Source organism: Saccopteryx bilineata, chromosome 5 (assembly GCF_036850765.1).
Source record: "Saccopteryx bilineata isolate mSacBil1 chromosome 5, mSacBil1_pri_phased_curated, whole genome shotgun sequence".
Lineage (NCBI taxonomy): Eukaryota > Metazoa > Chordata > Mammalia > Chiroptera > Emballonuridae > Saccopteryx > Saccopteryx bilineata.
The window spans coordinates 193,936,871-193,955,790 of NC_089494.1; the positions used below are offsets into that span (position 1 = coordinate 193,936,871).

An 18,920-nucleotide genomic window follows, 5' to 3' on the forward strand; every position below is an offset into this window, starting at 1 on the left:
GTGGGAAGAGAAGAGAGAGACAGAGAGGAAGGAGAGGGGGAGGGGTGGAGAAGCAGATGGGCGCTTCCCCAGTGTGCCCTGGCTGGGAATTGAACCCTGGACTCCTGCATACCAGGCGGACACTCCACCACTGAGCCAACCGGCCAGGGCCTTAAGTGGTTTTTTAATGAAAGAAAAAGAAACAATGGTTACAGGAACTGTGGTATAGTAAAGGTTTACATAAAACAAATTATTGCTTTTAACATACTCAATACAAGTGTTTGAAACCTCATTTTGTAGATAACCACGTAGGTTCCAGTCTAACACTGTATGACCCTGCGATAGGCCCTGGTGAAAACTCAAGGCATCCCGACTTCGGCACTGGTTTTGTTTGTCATTTGTAAACGCGACACACAGCCACCAGAGGACTCTGACTGCAGGCCTCGCTCTTCACCACCAAGTGGTGCCCCAGGTAAAGCAGTCGGGTTAGGAACGCACCCGGAACCAAAGCGCGAGCCCCCGCCCGTCAGGGCTACGTCGCCAGTGCACCGCGGGGCGGGGCCTGTCCGGTGCTGGACGCTTGAGGTCAGTTGGGGCCGCTGGCCTCGCGGAGGGTCGCAGGCTGCCGGACCATGCTGAGTGCGGCGTGCGGCAGGCTCTCCTCGGCGCTGCGGAGGACGCGCGCGCTGCCGTCCGCGGTCGCCCGTAGGGACCTGCGCTTGTCGGGATCGCGGCGGTCGGCTGACAAGCGGGAGAGAACCGGGGGGCCGCCGGGTGCCTTTGATCCGGAGCTGCTGGAGTTCTTGGTGTGCCCGCTCTCCAAGAAGCCGCTCAGGTGAGGCTCGCCAGCTGCCCGCTTTCCTTCTCGGCCTCCTGTTGCGGGGAGAGGGCAGGTGGACCGCGCGGTCGCCCGCAGCCACCGGGAGCCCTGGTCCGCCGCCCCGTTCCGAGGAGGCCGCGGCGGGGCCGAGCCCGGGCCGCCCGAGTCAGTCCGCCACCCGCAGGGACGGATCGGAGCCGTCACGGGGTCGCTGCTGGCCGTGCGTTAGGACCTTGCGGGGGCCTTTCTACAAATGCCGATTCCCTGGCACCGCCGCGGTGGCCGGATCGGAAGGTTTGGGGCGGGGCCCCAGCAACTACGTATTTCCTGAGAAGGACCCGAAGTGACTGAGGTCCGGCCGGGTTTGTGAAGTTGTGGGATTCCGGACTAGTCCAAGCTATTAAGGATTTTAGGCCAAGATGAATATCATACTAGCCTCCAGATCCTTTTGAAGATGCCGTGTACAGCTGATGCCTGATGATCGTGAGCGTGTAAACTGCGGTAACTGCTCTTTGGCTTTTGGTTCTGGACTAGCTGGTCTTTGTAAACGCCTCCTACACCTCAGGAGAATCAGCTCTCCAGTTCCAGGCTACTGAAACGGAATATTGACAACTTGAGTACTGCAGATTGAATATACCGAACACCAAAATGTTAGGAGTGGTACCATCTTTGATGGCATATTGCTAGTAATTTTAATTTTCATCTTTTTGCATTTCTCTTTCTAGATTTTTCCCATAATGAATATATTAATTTTTCTTAAACATTGAAATTACCATTTGATCTACCTGTTAGGTAATTGTGTAACTAGCTCACTGCAGATTTGCCGTTTTTCGGTTTTCTCATTCCTTTAATCTTTCTCAAACTTTTGTGTATTTTGATTTTTGTATCCGTTCTAATGGATCAGTTAGTTTGCTCTCATGTATTCTAAAACGAGGAAGTTGAACTTTAGTTTTGGAGGCGACCAGAGTAATGAAGGAATATTGGGATGGAAAGTTTTCTGATTGGTATTTTAAAAATATTAAGGTAAAAGAATAAAGTGAAAAAGAAAATATGAGAGAAACTGACTAGCATCGGACAAATTAGGGATTCATTTTCTAAAGAAATGATTCAATTGGCTATTACTGCTTGTAGGAGTTGAATTCTGCTTTTCTGGGATTAACTCTGTTAAGAATTTGGTAAGTGGTGTTACTTATTGAACATCAAGCTCTAAACATTTTATTCCCCTCAATTCATTTTTTTCTTTTCCCCCCTCAGATATGAAGCATCGACAAATGAATTGATTAATGAAGAGCTGGGAATAGCCTATCCAATTATTGATGGGATTCCTAATATGATACCACAGGCAGCGAGGATGCTACATCAAAATAAGAAGCAAGAAGATACAGAGCAGCACTAATTCATAATTAAAAACAACACACACAACTAAATTTTCCTAATACCATCTACCTTTTAAAAAGTCAGGGTGGCAAATAATAAGTGGGAGAGAAGAATGTTTCTGTCTCTTCCTACGGTGACTGTCCTTATTCCACTGATCTCTTTAGCAGGACTGTTCTACTCCGCCTCAGTGGAAGAAAACTTCCCAGAGGGCTGCACTAGCACCGCCAGCCTGTGCTTTTACAGTCTGCTCTTGCCGGTCACCATACCAGTGTATGTGTTCTTCCATCTTTGGACTTGGATGGGTATTAAACTCTTCAGGCATAATTAATGAGCCAGAGCCAACATGGTGTATATATATTAATGATGAGTCTTGAGCTTCTGTCTCTGAAAGCTTAACTAACTGCATGGACATACTGGAAACCCACTTAATTTTTAGGAAAGATGTTTTTAGCTTCTATCAGAGGCTTAGAGCTGTGGAAGGCTTAAGCTGCAGAAGTTTTTATTGTACTTTGGTTCTGCCCTTGTTTTTTGAAGGTTCTAATTTATAACTGCTGTAGAAGAAACCTTATTGGAAATAAACAACCCCAGCTATCATCTAATGACTTTATTTTTCATCTCCTTTATCTAAAAGTTAATAATTTGAAGTTTTGTGTTTGTTTTAGATTCAATGTCTTTGGTAAAGTCACGTTACAGGTAACTGAAATAATTCCAAAGGAATTATGTTGGAGTAGTTGTAGAGAAATGCATTTGAACTAGTGTGATATAGAACTGTGATAAGATGAAAATTTCATGGACTTGCAGAAATTCTGAGGTTTTAAAATAACCCTTTCTTTGGCATCAAATGCTTAAGATTAGTAATAATAAAGTAAGATGCTGACACTTCTCCATAAAACATTTTACAGGGTTTTGTTTTTGGTCATAAGAATATGGTTCTGAGGGGAGAAGGAATATATAAAATTATTCTAAATTTTTAAGTGTGGGCTATTTTTAGAGAGGGACTTAATACACAAATAGATTCGTTTTCCCAAGAAAGTATTTACCCCATGGTGGGTAGAGGTGGGGTGTTAGAAGTCTTGCAAATAGCTTATTGTGTCCTGTTGAGCTTAGAACTGTTTTGAGCCATGTTTTAGTTTATTTTCTTGCCTTAGGTACCAGTTTAGCACTACTAATGTTGTAAAGTACCCAATTCCACAATTCTGTGGGTGTTTGTAGAGGCACATAGTCCAAGTAAGTTTTTGAAAAGTTTTATTAAAGGGGGAAATTTATTAAATATGCCGGCCGCATAGGGCTGACACAGGGCAACAGACCCAAATTGTGCAGACTGCAAAAATAGTTTAGGGGCTGTTTATATACTCTTAATTATACATGGGAGGGGAAAAAACCTGACATCATGGCATAAGTTTATACCTTTTGTTTAGAGCAGGGGTCCCCAAACTACGGCCCCCTGAGGCCAATTATCCAGCCCCCGCCACACTTCCGGAAGGAGCACCTCTTTCATTGGTGGTCAGTGAGAGGAGCATAGTTCCCATTGAAATACTGGTCAGTTTGTTGATTTAAATTTGCTTGTTCTTTATTTTAAATATTGTATTTGTTCCCGTTTTGTTTTTTTACTTTAAAATAAGATATGTGCAGTGTGCATAGGGATTTGTTCATAGTTTTTTTTATAGTCCGGCCCTCTAATGGTCTGAGGGACAGTGACTGGCCCCCTGTGTAAAAAGTTTGAGGACCCCTGGTTTAGAGTTACATACATTAATTACATGCTTTTAGGAGGGGGAGAGGTGGTTTCCATGGGAACAAATGCCTGCAAATGGTTCATTAGTACAAGAGAAGATTTAATTAATCTTTTCTCCCTACACCTGGCTAGCTATTCACCCCTTTCCCTATAGGTATGGGGGGGAAGGTCAGGGAATCCAAGTCTCCTTTCTCTTCTGCATTTACAAAATGCCATCGGCCATCTGGGTGGTATGCTAATCACACAAATACAAAGATTATTTTCAAAATCTCTTTGCACACCTAGCCCAAACTAATAAAATGTTCTTTAAACTTTCTAAAATATTAATATTAATTCTATAGCTTTTGGCACCTTGCAACACTAAAGGCATGAGTATTTGACATATTAATAGTTCATGATTTTCCAGAACTTTCAACAAGACTGATTGAAGTTAATAACCATTTCAGAGGTGTAACAAATATTTTAGTAGTTAGCCTACAGAAATCTAAGAATTGAATATACAAAACTTAATTGATTACTACTAGAATTTTAAAAGTAATTTAACAGCTTTAGATTCTTATCAAAAGAAAAAACAGGGTAGATGTATTTTATATTGCATTAATTCAATACACTGCAGTATAAATCACATATTTAAAATTTACTCTATAGCAATCTACAAAATAAACTAGATTACAAAGGTTCCCATCATTTCCTGAAGTTATTCTTTTTAATTTAACCTAAAGCTCCCTTAAGATCAGTATAAAATAAAACAATTTTGCTAATAAAATAAGCATTATATTCTGAAAAGTCTCAACTTTCTCAAGTTTAGCACTTTATCATTTTGGAGGAAACTGACAAGTATACCCCTGGGGGAGGGAGTTCAGTATTAACTCCCATCCTTTCACTAATAGAATTCTTCCAGCAGTGAATGATTTATAGTACAAACTGTTCACTAGGTAATTTTAGGCATATTATACATAATGTTTAATCTTATAACCTAAGGTGTAAGGTAATATTAGCACTGTTTTACAGATAAGGGAACTGAAGCACTGTTGGGCAGATAAAATATATTATGCTCACTTTGTTAGAGATGGCGCTGCCCACGTGGAAGCAGTTGCCCAGGTGATATTAATGTGTGTTGGGGGCGGGCTGTGGGCAGGCAAGATGCTTGTAGCCTGAGCCTTGGTTTTAAGACTAAGCCTTTCCCACCCTTTTTGATGTGGGTGGTACAATCCCATCATGCCTCAGATAAGTGACTTTGTATTAGAGACTTACCTATTTTGTATATTGGATTAAAGGTTTTGATTTCTACACTATAAAATGGGGGCGGAACGGGAGCTTGCCCTCTTGGTTCCTGAGATTAACAGAGGAGAGAGCAGAGAGGAGAGCAGAAAGAGGCCATGTGGAGGTGGCCAGGAGAAGCAGCCAAGATGGTGGAGTGCTGAGTGAGAAGCCAGTTTGTGCAGAGTTTGTGCAGAGAGAAGGAAGGAGATGGGGAACAGAGGTGAATAAGTCTGGTGAGCTAGAAACCTTTGATTCTAGGGAACTCGGATAAGTCAGTAGTTTTGTGAGCACTGAATGTGAGTGGGTTTTGGAGCCCAGTGTGTGTTTTTACTTGCCCACCAGGTGCAAGCTAGAATTAAAGATGATGGCCCATCAGTTTTTGGCTCCATTGTTTCTTTACCAACTGTCCGAATCCAATGCGAACCTGCATGGGCCAGGCAGCTGTGATGGTGGCCCTGTATACTGGCTTTACAAGAACAAAAAGATTAAGTGATATACCCAGGATTACAGCAATAATTGTACTGAAATTGAAAGCATCTGGCAATGTGGCCTCAGTCTAGTTTCTTAATCACACTATACAGTGTTTATTGTGAGCAAACTCATCCTATTTATTCATAAGAAAAACAATTAGGAATCAAAAATCTTGGATTCAAAATCATACTTAAGGCTGATAGCCTTAGTGTTTTCCTAAAGCTCCATTATTTTACTTCAATTTTAACCCTTAACTTTGTAATTTAATTGCCTTTTTCTGTCCCCTGTCTGGACAGTAAATTTCTCAACATTTTAAATCTAATGTTTAGTACAGAGCAGGCAACAAGCCTGAAACTTCCTGAAAGAGTGAACATATGGCTCAGACAAGCCTTATACTTTTAGGTGAATAGTTACATAACATTTCTGAGCTTCATCTTTAGGGCCTGAAAGCCTTCCCCTGCTTCTTTATTGTGAGGAACAAATTAAATTACATGAGAAGCACTACGTGAAGAACTAAGCAATACCGACTACTGGAATAGCAGCACAAGGAGCTCTGCAGACCAGTTCCCCAGGTGAAACAACCTAACTGGTGAAAACTATAAATAAAATAGCCATGTAAGATAGTCTCTGGAAATTGTTCTAAGGGCATACAGCCAAATGAGGAAATAAGATCTAAGTAGTACCGCAGTTTGCAGCATTTGAATAACCACCCATATCTTTCTGCCTCAGCTCAGCTCAGTGATAGACACTCCAGGAGGGAGTGGCCAAGAACACAGGGCTCCCTCTTCCCCATCTCCTCCTACCTGAGGTTTGTGTATCTGCTCAGGTAGAGTAGGCCACCAGCCGCAAAAAGGAAATCCTGTGACTATTAAAGTGTAAATGCCTATTTCCTATCTTTTCTGAACTGATTTGCAGAGCAACCGTTTAAAACAGTAGGTATACAATTGTATTTTGGGATCTATATTACACTGCCATTAACAGCACAAAGTAGATGGGAGGAAAGTTGAACTGGAGTAAGGAAGTGACACCAGATGGTTAACTTGAATTTACAGGAACAAATGAAGACAACCAGGAAAGGTATATAAGGTTAATATAACAATGTTTACAAATACATACTTGTTCTCCTCTCGGTGTAAGAGACATTAAATTAATGAAAGTAATAATTATAACAAGGTAGTGTTGGGCTGTACCATGTAGATGGAATATGAATGACAATAGCACAAAAGGGGGGGGGGAACTACCTGGAAGTAATGTGTCTATTTTTTCACTGGTGCTCAATAGACTGCAGTTTTAAAAACATTTCAGGCCCTCATACATTGTGAGAATATAAAATACTACACTATCTAAATGTCCAGTGTAAGGCACAGCACAGTGGCTCTAGGTTACGTGCTAGAGGTCAAATGCTGGTTCAAGGCATGGCTGAAAGTGGAATGTAGCTATTAAGGCTTCTAAATTTTGTCTACCATGATGTGCTACTTCTAGTGACTCCTTAGATACAACAGTGTTTCTTGAAAATTCTCTATTTTCTAGTAAAAGCTCCTTTGAAAAGCAGCTGGTCATTCCTCAAAAAGTTAAATAGAGTTACAATATGACCCAACAATTCCTCTCCAAGATATGTACTTACCAGAAACAAAATGTGTCCACACAAAAACTTGTGCACAAATGTTCAGAGAAACATCATTCATAAGAGCCAAAAACAAGCAAAATGTCCAAGTGATGGTTAAATAAAATGTTGCACAAGTACAAGAAATATTATTTAGCAAAAAACAGAAATCAAGTACTGATCCACGCTACAACAGGATGAACCTTGAAAACAATTCACAGAAAAGTCACATTAATTTTATATACATGAAATGTCCATAATAGGCAAATCTATGGAAACAGTAGATTAGTGGTTGTAGAGGGATGGGGTGAGGGGAGATTGTGGTCTTATGGCTAAAGTACAGGGTAGAGTACAGGGTCTCTTTGGGGAGATGAAATGTTATAAAATTGTGTCAGTTATGGCATAATTCTGTGAATATACTAAATCCACTGAGTTGTACACTTTGTTTGAATTACATGCTATGTGAATTCTGTATCAATAAAGCGGTTACCCAAAAACATTATCAAAATTCAGTGTAAAGCACAGCACAGTGGCTCTAAGCTATTTACTAGAGGTCAAATGCTGGTCCGAGGCATGGCTGAAAGTGGAATGTAGGTATTAAGGCTTCTAGATTTTTTCCACCACGATGTGCTACTTCTAGTGACCCCTTAGATACAACAGCCTTTCTTGGAAATTCTCTATTTTCTAGTAAAAGCCCAAGTTGCTAAACAGCAAATCATCATGGCTTCCAACTATTAATGGGGACTTTTCTTCACTAGCTTCCCATTCCATAGCTTATGCCACACACACACACATTGACCTCACCACCCCCACTTATTGCATTATAAACCCACCATGAGAAAACACTGTCTCATTCTTTTAGTAACTGTGACTCTTCTCCAGTCCTCCTCCCCAACATTTAGCTGACTTCACAATGACAGGGGACCTCGTGATTCCTTAGAGCCTCTTAAGATTATCTTCCTTAGTGTCCTCCCATCACTGACTGTGACCACTTCATAAATCAGATCCTTCCTACCAGCTAAGTGACAATTTCCCAGTCTGAAGGAGCAAAGAAGGGCTTGTCATAACCTACTGTCTCCAGTTTCTTCCAATCCTGCAGCGTGGGCTTTTAACGAAGACGGAACTTCAGACCTTGCATCTGTAAGATGAAAAGGATACTTCCTTCCAGACCTGGTAGGAATTTGAAGTGAGGTAGAAACTATGGAATTACTTAGCCTAGCCAAGCAACAGTAGATTCTCACTACTACGTGTAGTTGTGAGGTGACAGGTCTGTCCCCTTTCCAGGTTTTGTCCCTTTTAGTAAAAGGTTATTGGAATTACTACCTTCAGCTATGCCACTAGGTGGCACTTTTGGCTCACTAATGGAACCACTGACCACTTCAGTACTCAGAGGACTACCCTTGCACAACGTTGAGCTAGGTAACCATAGTCCACAACCACTCATTAATTCTCATGCCATGTGCTAGCTAGCGTGGTGGAATGGAAGACAGGAGGTGAAGAAGAGAAGGGTGGTATGAGAAGAGAGCTTCAGGCAAAAGAAAAAACATGTGTGAAAGAACAGGACTGTACCCATTCAGGAAAAGTTACAAACTACTGGAATGAAATACGCTATGTATGCAAGGCCACAGTGAGAAATGGTGCTGGAACTTGCAAGGGGTACATCAGGAAGGATTTGGAAGCTGGGCTTTATTGCCTAACTTTTCAAATCATTTAATTTGTGCAGTTGACAAACACTATGGCTCTTCCTTCTAGGAAAAAGGAAGAGAAAAACCACATTCAGAATTATAGAGGGTCTGCATGGTTATGGACTCCTGTGGTGGCAAGTGTTCCTATTTGCTTTCTGGTACTGTAGCTACCAGTCATATGTAGCGATTGAGCACTTAAAATGTGGCTAATGTGACTGAGGAAATGAATTTTAAATTTTAACTAGCCACATATAGAACAGCAGAGCTCTGAACTCTTTCCCACTACTGCCAACAAACCTTACCTACAGCAAGGGTCCACCATATCACACAGTGCACATACGGGAGAGTTCTAGCCGCACAGCACATGCTATTGTAGTGTTGGTTGTTGCAATGCTGGCCAGAAGATGAGAGCGTGAACTACAGCGTTGACAGTAGGGTACGGTTAGAGGGAGATTTAGAACACGTTGTGAGGACATGACTGATTACTGAACGTGGGGAGATGAAGAGGGAAAGAGATGACGGCAGGCTTCTGACTGGAGTCACTGGTGGTACCACCCCAAACTGGACTACAGGAAAAATGATCATTTTTCTCCTTGAACATGTTGAGATTAAGGAGCCAAGGGGGCCTGGCCAGGCGGTGGCGCAGTAGATAGAGTGTCGGACTGGGATGCGGAAGGATCCAGGTTCGAGACCCCAAGGTCGCCAGCTTGAGCGTGGGCTCATCTGGTTTGAGCAAAAAGCTCACCAGCTTGAGCCCAAGGTTGCTGGCTCCAGCAAGGGGTCATTCGGTCTACTGAAGGCCCATGGTCAAGGCACATATGAGAAAGCAATCAATGAGCAACTAAGAAGTCACAACACGCAACAAGAAACTAATGATTGATACTTCTCATCTCTCTCCGTTCCTGTCTGTCTATCCCTGTGTATCTCTGCCTCTGTAAAAAAAAAAAAAAAAAAAAAAAAAGAGCCAAGGGGCATGCAAGAAGAGACCCAGACTACAAAGAAAAATGGCTGTGGTGCTGGACCACATCAGTTCCTGTTGGTCAGAGAGCGCTGAGTATCATCAACATGGACATAATCACTGACCTATGAAGCTGGTAGTATTTATATGGAGAGTGAGAGAGAGAACAGGACTGCACTAGCATTTCAGGTCAGGGGAGGGTTAGAGAAACATGCAACCATGGGAAAGAAGCCAAGAAAAAGAAAGCCAGTCTGGCTGTTCATGAGTTTTGAGGAGAAAGTAGTCTGCAGTTTCAAATGCAGTAGATATGATTTAAGACAAAAATAGGTAAGTTTCCACTGAAATTTGCAACAGGGACATTATCAGTGACTTCTTATGGCAGTTTGAGTGGGAGAAGTACCACTTCTTCCCTGAACAAACTATCTAGATCGGTGGTTCTCAACCTTTCTAATGCTGTGACCCCGCATTCCAGTTCCTTATGTTGCGGTGACCCCAAACCAAAAAATAATTTTGGTGGCTACTTCATAACTGTAATTTTGCTACAGTTATGATTCGGAATGTAAATACCTGATATGCATTATGTATTTTCCGATGGCTTTAGGCGACCCTGCTGGGGTCGCGACCCACAGGTTGAGAACCACTAATCTAGATCTTTATGAGAAAAATAAACTTGTTTTATTTAATGTACTATGTTTTGGGGTTGCCTTGTTTTAAGAGCCTAATCTATTGTTAACTAATAGAACCTAAAGGCAAAAACAATGATTCTAAAAAATAAATAAAAACAAACAAAATACCCAGGTAAACATATTAAATATTCAGCAAGACTTTTATTTTAACAAACTTTTGGCTAATTTTATTTTTGAAAATATTTCCAAAAAGGAGTAGAGTAGAAGATAGGGTCAGCCAAATCCTCTGTTGCTGCTGATGGCTGCTTGAAGCGCTTCTTCAACTCTCTCCATCGTAGAATACTCAGGCAGGTAGAGGATACTAAAACATGTCTGTGCTCTGATGGGGTCTCTTTCATTCACATTTTCAGGACAGCGAAATGTTATTTTCATGGTCATTAAACCTTTCACTTGAATTCTGTCAGTTCCTGTAAGAAACACTAAAAAGCAGAATAAGATAGAGTGATCTGCTTCATAAATCTCCAAAATTTATTGAGAAAAAAATATTTTTATTCTAAACATTTATTGAGGGCCCATGTGTAGATCCTACATTAGACTGCACTGGGGACCATATCAGAACTGTCTGATACACAGTCACTGTCCTCAAGCAGCTGATAGTCTGGGTGGGGATATTAGATTCTTGTGCAGAAAAAGACACAAATGAGAAAAATAAAAAGGGTGTTGTAAGCTAGGTAAACAAGGTGCCACAGAAGTGCATGCCTCTTGAGTGTAAATGCTGTGGAGTTAGAGAAGAGAGAAACGACCAGGCAAGGAGGACTAAGGAGACTTCTGAGAGTGTGGAACTAAGCTAGGCCTTTAAGGAGTGAAAGGTTTAACGAGACCAAGGAATGAAGGTTTAAAGGCAGGTCAAGGAATTTCACAGAATGTCTGGAAATGAGAGGGTGCAAGGAACCATAGGAACTGGAAAATTGAATGATGACACAACTACAAAACTCCATGTTTACCTTGGATGAAGAAAAATGTGTTTGTGTGTGTGTGTGTATTTTTTTAAATTTTTTTTTACATGAGAGGAGAGGAGATGGGAGACTCCCTCACGTGCCCGACTGGAATCTACCTGGCAACCCCCATCTAGGGCTGAGGCTCAAATCAGCCAAGCTATCCTCAGTGCCTGAGGCTGATGCTCAGACTGACGACTGAACCCAGGTCTTCTGCACACTGGGCTGATGCTATCTATCCACTGAGCTAAAGAGAAAAATTTTAAAGCAATAAGCAGGGTTGAAATCATAGAAGAAAAGACCTATATGAACATTTACTTTTCGACGCTGTGATGACGTGGCACATAGGACATTCAACTGGGCTTGGAGTGGCTCTTACACTGAAGTATGACTAGTTACAAATTGTATTTAAGATAAGACAAACAAAATCTTATTCCATACAAAAAGAGCGTAAGATTATAGATGTATTCCTGATCTAATCCTTACCAAGGAACTTCTTTTTTTCCTCCAGAGTCAGTTTGTGTAAAGCCTTCCAAAACATCACTATGGTGGGATGTGAACTGTAATATCCTTGTTCGTAACGTGCATTCTAGAGAAAAATGCAAAGTAAAAAAGTATTCAGAAAAAAAAAAGTATTCAGAAAATAGAAAAGAAATTTAAATGAAAACTGCTTGGCCTTCATGCTGTACCTTTTCGAATGTTTCCCAGTCATAATCTGTATTTCCAATAATCACATCCTTTAGTTCTTCAGGGTGGAAAAATTTAATAATCTCCTTGTCACACACTTTGTAAAATCCTCTTTGAAATTCTTCATAAACGCCCTTTACGGAGATGTTGAAGATGTAATCCACACACTTAGACACATAGTCTGTCCTTTAATGAAACAAAAAAATGATTTGAGTTTACTGCAATACCCTGAACAAAATGGGAGAAAGGGTGGGAAGGGGGAGGTTACAAGTATTTTTCATATACAGTGGTACCTTGAGATATGAACAGACCAACATATGAATTTTTAAAGATACAAGCTGTGACTCGGTCTGTATTTCTGTTCGAGATCCAAGTGAAATTCCGAGATACAAGTCGTGATTCAAGAAGCTGCTTCTAGTTGGCACATTGGCACATGGGTCCAGTATTGGCAGTTTGATATACGAGTTGACTGACTTATGAGCTGTTACAGAACAAATTAAATTCGTATCTCAAGGTATCACTGTATTATCTAATTTAATCTTCATGAAGCTCTCTGAGGCAGATTCTTATGACAATTCAGTGAGACACAGTGAAGTCACGTGATTGCCCAGGGTCATAGTCAAGAGAATTCACACAGATTGAAAAAGTTTGTAAGAATTTTTTAAACTTTAGAAAAAAACATTTTATTATTTTAGAGAGGAGAGAGAGAGAGAGAGAGAGAGAGAGAGAGAGAGAGAAGGGGGGAGGAGCAGGAAGCATCAACTCCCATTTGTGCCTTGACCAGGCAAGCCTCAGGTTTTGAATCAGCGACCTCAGTGCTCCGGGTTGATGCTTTATCCACTGCGCCACCACAGGCCAGACAGTTTGTTAAGAATTAAACCTAACCTGCTAACAGTCATGTCTGGGAAATGAGTTTGGGAGATAAGGGAAATTTTGTATTTTATTTTATACTTTTCTGTCTTGGCTGAATTTGTGATAGGGAGTAATATTATTTGGGGTTAATGCATATAAAGAGATTTATAGTATTTTGGGCTATAATAGAGTTGCTTGTAGCAAATACTCTCAGTAAGAACAACTAGAAAAAGGCAGGTAACATATAAAACATATGGAGCTCCATGCTCCCTAACCTAAGACAAGACTCAAGAGACCCCTGGACTCAGAAGGGGAGCTCACTGAGGGGAACCCATCATTTCACTTGCAGTATTTCCCTCTGTCCCTTTGGCACATTTGCCAATTCTTTCAGGAAAGGGACTGAGCATAAAGTAGTTGTTAAGGGCAGAAACCCTTATGATAGCCATCAATAATACTGTGGGCAAACAGGGGTATAGTCATAAAACATACTACAGAGCTCGAAATGTTCTATTTCTTAATCTGTACTTTTTTCATCTGTGTACTTTGCTGTATGTTAAACTTCAATACAAATGTATATATTTTTTCCAAAGTGAGAAGCAGGGTGGGTGGGTGAGGGGGGGAGAGGCAGGCAGGCAGACAGACTCCTGCATGCGCCCGACCAGGATCCATCCAGCATGCCCACCAGAGAGCAATGCTTGGCCCCTCTGGGGCGTTGCTCTGCTGCAATCGGAGCCATTCTAGCACCTGAGGCGGAGGCCATGGAGCCATCCTCAGCGCCCAGGCCAACTTTGCTCCAATGGAGCCCTGGCTGTGGGAGGGGGAGAGACAGAGAGGAAGGAGAGGGGGAGGGGTGGAGAAGCAGATGGGTGCTTCCCCTATGTGCCCTGGCCAGGAATTGAACCTGGGACTTCCACACGCTGCCGGGCCAACACTCTACTGCTGAGCCAACTGGTCAGGGCTTCAATACAAATATTTTTAAAATAAATATTAAAATTAAAGAAAAATATTTGGCTTAGGCCAGAATGCTCACTAGATATCTCTTTGCCACTGGCCAACTAACAAGGGAACATTCTATAATCCTACATTCTATTGCTTTACATCCCATAAAGTGTTGGGAAGTGAAGACACTACAGTAACATCTACAAATATTAATACATACTGAGTGCCTGCTATGGACCAGGCACTGGTGTGGACTGCACAAGGCACTGGACATACAGTGTTGAGTAAGAACGACTGAGTCCATGCCATTATACAGCTCATCATAGTGGGGGAAGCACCGATCAGGAAAAAAGCAGATATATCCTAGAGGTAGGTAAAGTGTAATATGAAAAGAGAAAAGTAAAGCAGGGCAAAGGAAATCAGAAAGGTTGGTAGCATTATTCTAGATAGAAGGTTAAGGGAAGGCCTCTCAGAGCTGTTTTTTTTCCTTTTTAGAGTATAAACTCCAGAAGACATGCATATATACAAGACACACAGTAACTCTCTACCTTATTAAAAAATTAATTGGGAATGAAAAATTATAATAACTACAAGAAATTTTTAGAGCCCAGTGAAATACAGTATACAAACAAAACAAATTATTTCACTTTTGTGTACTTACTTGTTAGTCTGGTTGACAATTATGTCTCCTCCATTAGGAATTAACTCTACATCAGTTTTGTCCCAATGCACCTGTAACACAAATGAACTCAGAGAACAGCTCCAAAATAATCCTAAACAGTCTATCATCAACAACAATACTTTGAAGCATACCTCTTTTCCTCAAGAACAAGAAATGTACACTTTTGTCACAAAAACTAGCAAGAATTTACAAATAAAAACTGCCACCTTATGCAGAATGAAAAAAACAACCTTGAATTATCTATTTTAACTAATCATACTAAAAACTAATTAGAAAATTACCATATTTCAATATTCACTTTATATAGTATATACCTAGTGTGGTGAATTTGTACAATTGGCCATAAATCCCCCCCATCCAGGTATCCATGCCCCTTTGCAACGTGACTACAACACACTTCCCATCAAGACGGGGAGTCTGTTTCTTGAACCCTTGAATCTGGATGTGACCTTGTGAAGTACTCTGGCCAATGGGATCTGACAGAAGCAAAGGCATGAAAAGGAGCTTGTATGGTGGGGTTTGCCGTCTTTGTATGGAGTCCATCCTGTGGAGGAGCCTCAGCTAGCCTACTGGATGACAGCAGACAGAAGGGAGACAAGCTGTCCCAGCTGACACCCCACCTGCCAGCCAGCCAGCCTGTCAAGGACCAGGTAAGTGCGTGAGGCCACTGTGGACCACCCAGCTTAGTCAGCTGGCCCAGTCCAAACCCCACAGAATAGTGTTTGTTGTTTTCAGCCACTGGGTTTAGGTGGTGTCAGCTACACGGGAAAATCTAATTGATAAACCCAGCTCATGAACACTGAGGGGAAAAAAACCTTTAGCACTCACTTAACTCAAAAGTTTGCTTTTTTATTCAAGAGTGACATGTTCAGGTAAGTATTTAAAGGGTTAATCAGATTAAATCTGATCTGTAATTTGGTTTTTGTTACTCACATTAAAATGGATATAAAATACTTCTTCAAAGTCAGCCCTTTCTTCATCCAGAAGTGTTTGCAAACTCCTAAAGAACAAATAATTTTTAAGTTAATAATCATGATCAGTAGATACAGCTCATAAAATAAACATCAAGTGCAGGGCAATTCTGAAGGTGGGAGGTCAGGTACATTTCACAGGACCTGCTTCTCTGTGTATTCACTGATAGTCTAAACAGGGCCATACCTCAACTATCTCTAAGTGTGAGGTTAGTAGTTCATTTCCAATTCTGCAGGCTCCCTACCTGATTCCCTCTCTCCTCCTATCACTCTAATTTCCTTTACCTAATGATTGTAGGTTTCTATTTAGAATAGGATCATTAACATATTTACTGACACTGAAACTCATTCAGATAGGTGTTACTTTTATTTAAGCTTTGGGACTTTACTTACAGAACAGTAATTGATCTTTTAAATAGCAGGAATCACTTAGGAAATCTGTGGAGTGAAAAGGAGAACCTTCTCTGTATCTGCTGCCCCAATATCATCAAGCTCAAGACAGACCTGATCTACTACCTTGTTTCCAGGCATCTGTGAGAACAGAACAAGACGCTTCCACACATAAGACACACCTTAACTTGGGGGCCCAAAATTTGAAAAAAAAAGTATTACATAAATTTACTGAACTCAAGTTTTATTCATCATAAAATTCATACAACCCATCACTGTCAAAACTCCCATCCTCAGTCACTGTCTTCATATTGCCTCATCCTCAGTTCCATCTGTAGCATTCGAACTGCCACAGCCACTATACAAGACATGCCCAGTTTTTAGACCCCAAATTTTTCCAACGGTGCGTCTTAAACATGGGGAAATATGGTAAGTACTTAATATGGCAGGTACACAGGATGTCAATTTGAGATTAATTCCTTTTCTGTCACTAAACCCTGAGACTGTACGTAAGACGAGCTGATAGAAGTCTCACCTACAGCACTGTGAGATGTGCACAGCCAGAAACAATATAAATGGAACAGGTAAACTTGGAAGAGCTTACTTAACTCTTTTCTAAGGGTAACATGTCACTGGGGAGGGTGCTGGAAATAAAATTGACTCTGTTTTCCTACTGCACTTTTTATTGTGATATTGTGATATAAAACAGACTGTCTTTTATTCATGTTTTTTGAGGGGTGAAGGAGTCTAATGGGAACTCAACAGAAAAAACTGGATTCATCACAATACTTGGTTCATTAGCCTCTTATTACATGTCCCTGTATGGCTTATTGATGAATATGTTAATGAGGAACACCAGTGAGCTTCCCTCCCAAAACAAGAACTAAAACATTGATAATATACCAACCTGTAGGAGATACCTTCCCGATCCCATTTTTTATTCCATTTATTTATTTTTAAATTTCAATCTTTTTTATTAATTTAAATTTCTTGTGTTAACATGGATTCAAGTGTCCCACTCAATATAACACCCTCACCCCCAACCACATATTCCTCATTATACTCCCCTTGCTACTCTACCCTCCTTCCCTCTGGAATTTGCTATCCTGTTATTTGTATCTTTGTGTTATGTATGTATCTTCCCACTAATCCCTTCACCTTCTCTGATCCCGTCCCTCATTCCCCTTCCCCCTTCCCTCTGACAGCTGTCCCTCTGCTCCCTGTGACCCCCGCCTCTGTCTCTATTATGTTTCTCAGTTCACTCTGTTCATTCGATTCCACATATATGTGAGATCATATATTTGTCTTTCTCCACCTGGCTTATTTCATTTAGCATAATAATCTCCAGGTCCATCCAGGCCATTGCAAAGGTAAGATTTCTTTCTCTTTCATGGCTGTGTAGTAGTCCATTGTGTATATGTACCACAGCTTTTTAATCCCATCGTCTACTGATGGACTCTTGCGCTGTTTCTAGATCTTCGCTATTGTAAACAAGGCTACAATAAACATGGTGGTGCATTTCTTCTTTTGAATCAGTGATTTGGTATTCTTAGGATATGTTCCTAAAAGTGGGGTAGCTGGGTCAAAAGGAAGTTCTTTTAAAAAATTTAATTAATTATTTTTAATTTATTCATTTTAGAGAGGAGAGGGAGATAGATAGATAGAGAAAAGACAGAGAGAGAAGGGGGGTAGGAGCTGGAAGCATCAACTCCCATATGTGCCTTGACCAGGCAAGTCCAGGGTTTCGAACCAGCGACCTCAGCATTTCCAGGTCGATGCTTTATCCATTGCGCCACCAGATGGAAGTTTCATTTTTAATTTTTTGAGGAAACATCATTCTGTTTTCCACAGTGGCTGCACAAGTCTACATTCCCACCAGCAGTGCAGGAGGGTTCCCTTTTCTCCACACCATTGCCAGCACTTATTGTGTGTTGTTTTGTCAATGAGAGCCATTATGGCAGGTGGAAGGTGATATCTCATTGTGGTTTGAGTTTGCATTTCTCTGATGATTGGCGATCTTGAACATTTTTTCATAGGCCTGTTAGCCATCTGTATGTCTTCTTTGAAGAAGTGTCTATTCAGTTCCTTTGTACATATTTTAATTGGATCGTTTACCTTCCTGGTGTTGCATTTTAGAAGTTCTTTATAAATTTTGGTTATTAACCCCTTATCAAATATATCGGCAAATATGTTTTCCCACTGTATGGGTTGTCTTTTTATTTTGTTAATGGTGTCTTTGGCTGTGCAAAACCTTTTTAATTTGACATAGTCCCATTTGTTTATTTTGTCCTTTATTTCACTTTTCTGTGGAGATATACTAGCGAAAATATTGCTGCAAGAGATATTGGAGAGTTTAGTGTCTAAGTTTTCTTCCAAGATTTTTATAGTTTTGTGACTAACATTTAGGTCTTTTATCCATTTTGAGTTTATTTTTGTGAATGGTGTAAATTGGTGGTCTAGTTTCATTTTTTTGCATGTATCTGTCCAATTTTCCAAACACTGTTTATTAAAGACTATCATTACTCCATTGTATACTCTTGCCTCCTTTGTCAAGTATCAATTGACTGTAAAGGCATGGGTTGATTACAATGGCCTTGTAGTACAATCAGGAAGTGTGATACCTACCACTTTGTTCTTCATTTTCAAGATTTCTGAGGGAATTTGGGTTTTTGTTCCATATAAATTTTTGGAATATTTGTTGTAGATCTGTGAAGTATGCCATTGGTATTTTAATAGGTATTGCACTGAATCTATAGATTGCTTTGGGTAACACAGACATTTTAATGATGTTTATATTTCCTATCCATGAACCCGGTATATGCTTCCACTTGTTTGTATCTTCTTTGATTTTTTTTTCAATGTCTTATAATTTTCCGAGTACAAATCTTTT

The 18,920-nt window shown here is 40.7% G+C and overlaps 3 protein-coding genes across 3 annotated transcripts in view; 2 read left to right on the forward strand and 1 right to left on the reverse strand.

Moving 5' to 3' along the window:
• Positions 1-260: 260 nt before the first annotated feature.
• On the forward strand, positions 261-2,195 carry PYURF (PIGY upstream open reading frame). Its single transcript, XM_066280709.1, has 2 exons — positions 261-814; positions 2,054-2,195. The coding sequence occupies exons 1-2, from the start codon at positions 612-614 to the stop codon at positions 2,193-2,195; spliced, it is 345 nt and encodes a 114-aa protein (XP_066136806.1). The 5' UTR covers positions 261-611.
• A 93-nt stretch (positions 2,196-2,288) lies between these two features.
• PIGY (phosphatidylinositol glycan anchor biosynthesis class Y) lies at positions 2,289-2,770 on the forward strand. The gene has a single exon (XM_066280710.1). It carries the CDS (start codon positions 2,289-2,291, stop codon positions 2,502-2,504), a length of 216 nt encoding a protein of 71 aa, XP_066136807.1. The 3' UTR covers positions 2,505-2,770.
• An 8,017-nt stretch (positions 2,771-10,787) lies between these two features.
• HERC5 (HECT and RLD domain containing E3 ubiquitin protein ligase 5) overlaps positions 10,788-18,920 on the reverse strand; it is a 64,237-nt gene continuing 56,104 nt past the window's right edge. Inside the window, exons 20-24 of the mRNA XM_066233075.1 lie at positions 15,603-15,669; positions 14,649-14,719; positions 12,199-12,382; positions 11,996-12,098; positions 10,788-10,993 (exon numbers count right to left, since the gene is read on the reverse strand). Coding sequence (XP_066089172.1) covers positions 10,788-10,993; positions 11,996-12,098; positions 12,199-12,382; positions 14,649-14,719; positions 15,603-15,669 — 631 coding nt within the window. The remainder of the gene's footprint in view (positions 10,994-11,995; positions 12,099-12,198; positions 12,383-14,648; positions 14,720-15,602; positions 15,670-18,920) is intronic.